The 9951-nt window shown below is 25.7% G+C and overlaps 2 protein-coding genes across 4 annotated transcripts in view; one reads left to right on the forward strand and one right to left on the reverse strand.

Moving 5' to 3' along the window:
- LOC111618356 overlaps positions 1 to 9951 on the reverse strand; it is a 64504-nt gene that overhangs the window by 49213 nt on the left and 5340 nt on the right. The window lies entirely within an intron of this gene.
- Positions 1 to 9951, forward strand: part of LOC111618357 — a 30800-nt gene that overhangs the window by 1989 nt on the left and 18860 nt on the right. Inside the window, exon 1 of one of the 2 annotated variants that reach the window (XM_023359863.1) lies at positions 9398 to 9472. The exons of the other annotated variant lie outside the window; for it this stretch is intronic. Within the exon in view, the coding sequence (XP_023215631.1) occupies positions 9462 to 9472 (11 nt within the window). The 5' untranslated portion in view covers positions 9398 to 9461. Of the gene's footprint in view, positions 1 to 9397; positions 9473 to 9951 lie in introns of those variants that run through there. 2 annotated transcript variants of the gene reach the window in all.

Here is a 9951-nt window from a genome sequence, read left to right on the forward strand (position 1 = left end):
ATATCTTTTATATATTTTTTAAGTTTTCGTTTTATGAAAGTTTATTACATCATATCTGCTTATATAAAATGTCATAAAACTTGATAACAAAACTTTTAGATAAAATATGATTCATTTCTTCAGTTCAAAGAACAGATTTTTTACTAATTAAACGCAGTCTTTTGGGATATTTTCTATTTTTAAAATTTCTTTCCATTGAAAATTATGTATAAAAATTGCTTTTAAATTCCTCATTTTATAAATTTATCAAGTGGCTTTTAAAGGCTACTTGATAAATTTATAAAATGAATAAATAGCGTAATTTTTAACGATAACTAACAACTGGCTAATAGAAATTAAGTATAAATTCTTATGTTTTGAGACATAAAAATGTTTCATATATATTGACATTTCACTTTAACAAAAGAAATATCCCAACCGATTTAACTAAGTGTAAATATCATTCTAAAAATAGTAAAATATCAAAACACGGGAAAAATCATTTCTGTGTGATATAATACACCACACAGATCAATAACTTATGCGTGAAACACTTCATTCTATACTATACAATATCCGTTGAAGGTAGTATACAGGGAGGATATTTAACTTGTAATTCGTGAGAACGGAAACATTAATATAATTCGCACATAAAAAAGTAATAATTGTTCAGTTCATTGCCTGTAAGCACAGAATGTTATGCTTTACAACACTGATTTTTGTTCGAACGGGCTGGTTGGACCCCAATGCACTGGCCTCTTGCCAAATTCCGATATGATTATGACTACTATACGATCGTTAGCTTGTTTCTAATCATAAATAAACTCCAAAGATTGCTAAATAACGTAGGTAAAGTCTTAATAAGTCTTTGGAATTGACGTAAATAAAATACATTAGATAAACACAGAGTATACACTAAACGTATAATAAATAATATGGATTGTATCAATATTTGGTTTATATATTTGGATGACATTTCAACTTTGTTCCGTAATATTTTAATTTTTATGATGTAAAATCCGTATTTTAAGATACGGTATATAGTAAAATTACATATTAGATCTAGTATTGTAGACACAAGATGCTTATAGATCCTAGTTTTTGAATGTTGATCAAATGCTTATGCCATTTTAATGTTGAAGTTCTTAATTAATCTTTCTTGAAATGTGTATCTCTCTAGTTCTCAGAATACATTCTTCTATTCCTTATCTTAAGTCATATTAAAGTGGACACACCTTTAATATATGTAAAACATGATTTGCAAATAAACATAAAATATAAATACTTAATATAAGTTTCTATAATTGATTTATTTCTAAAAATCTGATCTATAGTATCTTTAAAGAATGTATTTTGTGAATCTTAACCATATCCTAATCAGGCTCCATAATAGGGGAGGCCAGTAAAGCCATTTGTCTGTCTTCGCATTTGCGAAGACCTCAAAAACATTAGCTACGAATTGCTTGTATTCACATTCCATGTATTTCTTAATTGTGTATTAAGAAAAAATTATTTTAAAAATAATTTTATTGTTTAAAAAACAATACAATTTAAAATGCTTTTTTAATATACCGGGGCCTGTAAAAACTCACTGGGGTCTCTGCGCTTCTGAGAGGACTTGAATCTGATTTACACATATTAAAGAACTGACCCACTTTAACATAATTTTCGATAAGAAGTAGGAGGATGTATTTTGAGAACTAGAGATACACATTGCATGAAAGATAACTACAGGTTTAAAATTATAGATATTTGATCACAGTTAAAAAAGGAGAGGAGAAAAGTCCTTATTTGCTTCAAAATACATATTTCTAGTCTTATATTGATTTAATAAATTAACAAACATTAAATTACGCCGATCATAAAATCCAGCTTTATATTTGAAAAATAAAAATTATAAAATCATTTCTGTAATTGCTAATTTTTACACATTATTAACTCAATTAATCAATATAAATATGTTATTAATTTAATACTTAATATATCAATATAATAATTTTAATTGAAATTTATTTTAGTTAATGTTCCATTTAGTATAATCATTAATATGTATATAAATTGATTCCTAAGAATGTATGTTAAAAGTGTAATGGTGTAGAACAAATATGTTAAAAATTCTAAAAATAAATTAAATAAATGGATAAATTTTATTAGTAAAAATAATAAAAAAATTATTAAATTCATCTAACTAATTCTATTATGATATATAAAAACACTATACAGGGAATTTTCATTTTATCATATAACATAGCCAACTTTTAAAAAGATTTCTATATATAGAAAATTGTCTATAAGTGGCCACGCTACATGTAGTGCATAAACTGTAAGACCAGATGGTAAGGGTGTAAGTTACTGTATATCATATTTTACACCCCTCCAAATAGGAAGTATACAAAGAAAAAGTGTGGGTCTTCTACCCACATCCTACTTCTTCCTCCTCATTTCACTGTGGGCACTTTAACCTTTGTTTATTAGAAGAAAAAAAAAAGGAACGAAAGTAAAGTCTGTAATGTTATTTATTGATTTTTTAACGCAAATTAATGGCAAAAATCGATTTTCTATAGCTTAAACTACCATAAATAAAATGTTGATGCAGCTCTTCTCAACCTTTACTACTTGGGCTTTTTTCTTTTTTTTTGCTTTTTTTTTGNCCTCGCGGTAGCTTTCGCCTAGAGGAGGGGAGGGGGAGAATAGAAAAAGTAAATTATTTTTCATCTCTATTGTATTTGGCTGTATGTATAAGGCAGTTCTATATCCTTTAATTAATTCTATCTCATCCATATGCCAAGTCACGGGAACTAGCCAGGAATCTGGATAATTTAAAACTTATCACCAGGCTAAGAGATGGCTGCGCCTGTCTGCTTGATGGATTGCTTTGTCCAAACATAAATTCAACTCGGTGATAAAAATACTGGAATGCTTAAACATTCATCAGCAGTTGAAACAGATAGGAAAAATATCCTTCGATACCCAATCGCGGTGATACACATTATTAGAGACGAGGATTTTTTTCTTTCCTCTCCTCCTCTTCCTCCTCCTCCACCTCTTCCTCCTCTTGCTCCTCCTCCTCCTGGTTGGTCTCCTTTTTTTCTTCCTCCCCCCGCGCGCTGTTTGTAGACATTTTAATAGAATAAAATTGTTTAAATCTCGAGAGAGAGAGAGATCCTCTTTTCTGTTTTTGGTGTTAGAAAATCAAAAGGAATTTTTGATGATCATAATAATAATAATAATATATATATTATTATATAATACATGTATATATTAATTTTAATCACCTACCAAAATAATAACTCAAGTTTTTAAATACATAAAAATAAATTATCATCATAGAATACACATTTTTCTTATTTTCTTTTTATTTCTTAATATCAGACAGCCTTTATTTAAGTCTCTAACCTTTAATTTCAGAAATCCTTCTGATCTCTGCTCTAAATAAGCAGCTCAAAGGTTTTAATATTTAAAAATATATTTGATTTCAACAGAAAATATATTATATTTATAACAAGAGATATGAACAATAAATTTTTTAAAAGTTAAGATAAAAATTAAATTTTAAAAAAAGAAACTAAATATTTTTTTTTTAGTTCAAACACTGTAAGACTACTAACCAGAAGTAAAGGCAAAATAAATAGTATTTTAATATGCATATTATTGAGATATTTACTGAATTTATCTACTGAAATCTTATATTTCTATATAAAGTTATGACTTGTATATGACTCTATGATTTTTACAAAATATTTAATTGGCTTTCTTCTAACCTAAAGTAGAAACAAAATGAATAATAATTTAACTAGCAAGCAATTATCAAGATATTCTCTGGATTTATCTGCTGAATCCTTATATCTATATGTCAAAAATAATTATTAAAAATATATAAACAAAAAAGTTCAGAAACTCCTTAATTAAGAAATGATCTTTAAACCATATATGTGTTAATAATATATATATATTTAAACATATTTTTTCAATAAATAGATTAAAATAGAGGAAAAAGGTATCATTTAATAACTATTAAGTCAATTTAGTAAACAGCTGGTCACTACTGGAATTTATAATAATCTTACTTTAAAATATACTATATATATATATATAATAAACTATATTCACTCAAGCAAATCTTTTCCTTGCTTAGGTTGAAATTCCAAATGAATTTTTTATAAAGATTAATTCCAAAAATGCTAAAAATGGTTTAAGAAATTTTTAAATTGCACTTATTTATTTTTAAATACAGTATATGATATTTAAGGTTAACTTTATTAAGCCAAGATATTTCTTCCATAAAATTTTATAGGAAATAATTTTTCTAAAAATATTTTTATAGAATAACATTTCTCATATCATCCTCACATATTTATTAAATTTTCAAATATTTAAGATTATTTTTCTCAGATTAATCTAGAATATACAGTATATCAATTTTCTCTTACTTTAGAAGCCTAAGGGCTTAATTTATGTTAGAAGCTAATTTATATAAATTTTAAAGTATTCTACTGTCTTAATATACCGATTATACTAGTTTTTGATTATACAGTTAGAAAATTGTTCAAAAATCAAAAGTAAAGATTATTAATAATGCATATTTGATAATATAATTCCAGATAACAATATCTTATACAAGGAAAATATTAAATAAATATTAAATTTATACTTATTACCAAAATTTAATTATAGGTAAGATTAGAATTTTATTTATTAAATAAATTTTTATTTTTATAATATGAAACAATTTATGCAGTAAAAGTTCAATAGGTAACAGTGCTTTTCAAACTGTCTTTGTTGTCGATGCTCTTTTAGCAACAGACTGGAACACCATGATATTATCCAGGAATGTGGTTCATGACCCCCAGAGGGTTACTATCCACTAATTGGGATACATTATTATGCAGCCTAAGTTTATAAGTTTTAATCAATCAAATAAATCAAAAGTTATATAAAAGTATAATCCATTTTATGCAGTTGATAATTTAATTTAATTGCTACATTTCTTATATGTTTGTTGTTTTAATGTGTTTATCTCTCTTTCTTTACAGCTTTATATCAAAAATAAAGGGAGAACTGCATATATGATATGCAGTTCTCCCTTGTTTAAAGAGATTTCTATATATAGAAAATTGTCTATAAGTGGCCACGCTACATGTAGTGCATAAACTGTAAGACCAGATGGTAAGGGTGTAAGTTACTGTATATCATATTTTACACCCCTCCAAATAGGAAGTATACAAAGAAAAAGTGTGGGTCTTCTACCCACATCCTACTTCTTCCTCCTCATTTCACTGTGGGCACTTTAACCTTTGTTTATTAGAAGAAAAAAAAAAGGAACGAAAGTAAAGTCTGTAATATTATTTATTGATTTTTTAACGCAAATTAATGGCAAAAATCGATTTTCTATAGCTTAAACTACCATAAATAAAATGTTGATGCAGCTCTTCTCAACCTTTACTACTTGGGCTTTTTTCTTTTTTTTTGTAACTCTCAAACTCTCACTGAAAAATGTTATGAACTTCATAAACATGTAGGAATTTTGAGTGTATTTTTTTAATAGAAATCTTTTTACTGTGGCTCGTAACTTTGAGAGTGATTATTTAAAGCAATTCAATTTGAGACCCTTCGGCGATCGCGACCGACACATTGGAAAAATGGTGACTGCTTCCGTAGTCATCATAACCACTTATTATATGCAACGTAAATAATAGCATATTAATTCTATTTATTTAAATTAAATATTAAAAATTATGGCCGGTGCTGCTGGTGACTTTTGTTAAGCACTTCACTTGTGATTATAATTCTAAATTTACCAATTTGATTTAACACGTTTTTTTGTTTGTTAAAGAAGAATAACAGCTGGATATTTAACCTTAATAAGAAAACTTCAATATTAACGGAAATGCAATATTAAAAATTATATGCCTTATGATAAAATATTTTGAAATTTTCTTTTAAAGAAGAAAATGCTTCTAAGTGAATGACGTGATATTAATTATGGATCACAAAAATCTAACACGCTACTAGCAACTGCGTGATTCCGATATTAAAATGAAATTTTTGAATTATTTATAATGAATAAAGACATTCCCCTTCAAATTATTCAATTTAATATTAATCTTTATCTATTTCGCTATTTAATAATGATGATGATAATAATAATAATAATACAGACACTGACACACTTATTTAATGAATAAATAGCGTAATTTTTAACGATAACTAACAACTGGCTAATAGAAATTAAGTATAAATTCTTACGTTTTGAGACATAAAAATGTTTCATATATATTGACATTTCACTTTAACAAAAGAAATATCCCAACCGATTTAACTAAGTGTAAATATCATTCTAAAAATAGTAAAATATCAAAACACGGGAAAAATCATTTCTGTGTGATATAATACACCACACAGATCAATAACTTATGCGTGAAACACTTCATTCTATACTATACAATATCCGTTGAAGGTAGTATACAGGGAGGATATTTAACTTGTAATTCGTGAGAACGGAAACATTAATATAATTCGCACATAAAAAAGTAATAATTGTTCAGTTCATTGCCTGTAAGCACAGAATGTTATGCTTTACAACACTGATTTTTGTTCGAACGGGCTGGTTGGACCCCAATGCACTGGCCTCTTGCCAAATTCCGATATGATTATGACTACTATACGATCGTTAGCTTGTTTCTAATCATAAATAAACTCCAAAGATTGCTAAATAACGTAGGTAAAGTCTTAATAAGTCTTTGGAATTGACGTAAATAAAATACATTAGATAAACACAGAGTATACACTAAACGTATAATAAATAATATGGATTGTATCAATATTTGGTTTATATATTTGGATGACATTTCAACTTTGTTCCGTAATATTTTAATTTTTATGATGTAAAATCCGTATTTTAAGATACGGTATATAGTAAAATTACATATTAGATCTAGTATTGTAGACACAAGATGCTTATAGATCCTAGTTTTTGAATGTTGATCAAATGCTTATGCCATTTTAATGTTGAAGTTCTTAATTAATCTTTCTTGAAATGTGTATCTCTCTAGTTCTCAGAATACATTCTTCTATTCCTTATCTTAAGTCATATTAAAGTGGACACACCTTTAATATATGTAAAACATGATTTGCAAATAAACATAAAATATAAATACTTAATATAAGTTTCTATAATTGATTTATTTCTAAAAATCTGATCTATAGTATCTTTAAAGAATGTATTTTGTGAATCTTAACCATATCCTAATCAGGCTCCATAATAGGGGAGGCCAGTAAAGCCATTTGTCTGTCTTCGCATTTGCGAAGACCTCAAAAACATTAGCTACGAATTGCTTGTATTCACATTCCATGTATTTCTTAATTGTGTATTAAGAAAAAATTATTTTAAAAATAATTTTATTGTTTAAAAAACAATACAATTTAAAATGCTTTTTTAATATACCGGGGCCTGTAAAAACTCACTGGGGTCTCTGCGCTTCTGAGAGGACTTGAATCTGATTTACACATATTAAAGAACTGACCCACTTTAACATAATTTTCGATAAGAAGTAGGAGGATGTATTTTGAAAACTAGAGATANATTTATGCAGTAAAAGTTCAATAGGTAACAGTGCTTTTCAAACTGTCTTTGTTGTCGATGCTCTTTTAGCAACAGACTGGAACACCATGATATTATCCAGGAATGTGGTTCATGACCCCCAGAGGGTTACTATCCACTAATTGGGATACATTATTATGCAGCCTAAGTTTATAAGTTTTAATCAATCAAATAAATCAAAAGTTATATAAAAGTATAATCCATTTTATGCAGTTGATAATTTAATTTAATTGCTACATTTCTTATATGTTTGTTGTTTTAATGTGTTTATCTCTCTTTCTTTACAGCTTTATATCAAAAATAAAGGGAGAACTGCATATATGATATGCAGTTCTCCCTTGAAAGACTAAATAGATTTAATTTTATTTAAACTATTAAATAATATAATAAAAATATTAAAAGTATGAGGTGGTTATATATATAAAGTATCTTGTTTGATAGAAATGATCTGAGCTTTAGATAATTTTATCTATGAATTTTTATCTTAAATTTATAAATCATATTTCTTAATTTATTAAGAAAATATAATTCCTAAAATATTCTTAAAATTTAAATACTAAAATATTATTCTTCTTTCCCATTTTTCTACAAGTATATTAACATCAAAGTATATAGAATTTAATAAATCAAATAGCATATCAGTATAATAGAAAACATATTTGAAACTCAAACAATATAACTTCAAAATAATCTTAATATCAAATTTTTCTTATCTTATTTTATCTGCTTTACAAAAATATTTCTTTAAAAATAAATCAATCATACTAATATCCCTGTCCTAATTCCTTTTTGGTATCATCCTAAACTCATCTGCATTACTGATATGTTTTCAAAGACTTAATGGCATTGTGCCATTTAAGGGTGTGTCTTCGTTATATTAATTTTCACTTGATAAAGATTTCAGAAAGTTTAGGATATTATGTTTATATATATCTTTGTATCAAGCTCCATATTATTGCAGGAATTTAAATCAGAATTTAACTCTTGGCACTAAAAAACAAGTTTGTTGGATGAGTTAAATGGAATATACTGCAGTTCATTAAATTTTAAAAATTTTCTGTTATGGTGTCATTAATGAAATTAATTTAATTATAAATTAACTGCACTATGTTATTCATTATCATCTTGTCAAAGAACTAACATTTAAAATACAATTTATTTTATATTTTAATTAATTTATTGTTCTATAGTTAAATTAATTTAAGGACCTTATATTAAGCTTCCTTTGCAAGTTTATAATTTAATTTTTTTTAATTTCCAGCATTTCATTCAACAATACTTTAAATTTCATAATTCAATTTAAAATGCCTATCATAAAAACATAAAATCTCGTCAAATTCTGATTATTGGATTAAGTCTGTTTAACATTTAAATTTAACGGCCAAACAATAAGTTAATTTATATTTTAATTATCAATCAGCCACTCTGCTCCACTGTCAAAGATAGTGCAGTACCATTTATTAAAGAATGCAGTCTCATAAAAATAAAAATTTCTTATGGGAAAATTTAAATGACTATTGGAGAATGTCAGCCTAAGGCATTGTCAGCGATGAAAAAAAAAATTTTTTTTTCTCTTTTTGTCTGCTCCAAGATTGTTCATTCAGGAGTTCTCATTAAATAGACTAGCTAAAGAAATAGTAATTTTTAATGTTTAATGTATATGCTGATAATGATATATTAAAATGTATTATTGTTTAAAATATAAAACTATTGATTTTGTTGCAGTGAGAAAAAAAAGATGGAGAAAGAGCAAAAAATTTCTACATTAACAGAACCACTTTGACTTGAAAAATAAAGCAAAATGCAATTTATATTTTTATAGTTTTGTGGTCACTCTTTGTTCAAAAATGAAAAAAATCATTGTAAAAACAAAACAATTGTGATGCAATACTTGTAAGTAATGAAATTTGTTTACTTTTTTTTTAATATATACAACTTTTCTTGCTTTATATTTGTTTATTTTGATATATAAATTATTGAAGATGAAATTAGTATTTCCAGAAAATATATATCTATCATAATCTTTGCAGTTTTAAAATACGAGCAAAATATATGCCTAGCAATAACTCATATAATGTTTTTAATTAAGTTAGTATATTTATAACCTAATTAATTCAGAGCTTAAAAGAAAAAAAAAATATTAAAATCTGAATAAATTTTAATTGAAATGTGTATTAATATAAACATATATATTAAGGATATTATAAAATAGTTGAAGAGAAGGAAAGTAAATTGAATAAAATATTTTAAGATTAAAAACAAAACAGGAAGGATGTTTAATAGTTTTTTTCATTTTTGAATAATTATAAATAAATTTAATTGTATTTAAAATAAATTGAAATTGTTTAAATATTTAAAAAACAAAAATATAC

This window comes from Centruroides sculpturatus, unplaced genomic scaffold (assembly GCF_000671375.1).
Source record: "Centruroides sculpturatus isolate CEXI.00-Female unplaced genomic scaffold, Cexi_2.0 scaffold189, whole genome shotgun sequence".
NCBI classification, from domain to species: Eukaryota; Metazoa; Arthropoda; class Arachnida; order Scorpiones; family Buthidae; genus Centruroides; species Centruroides sculpturatus.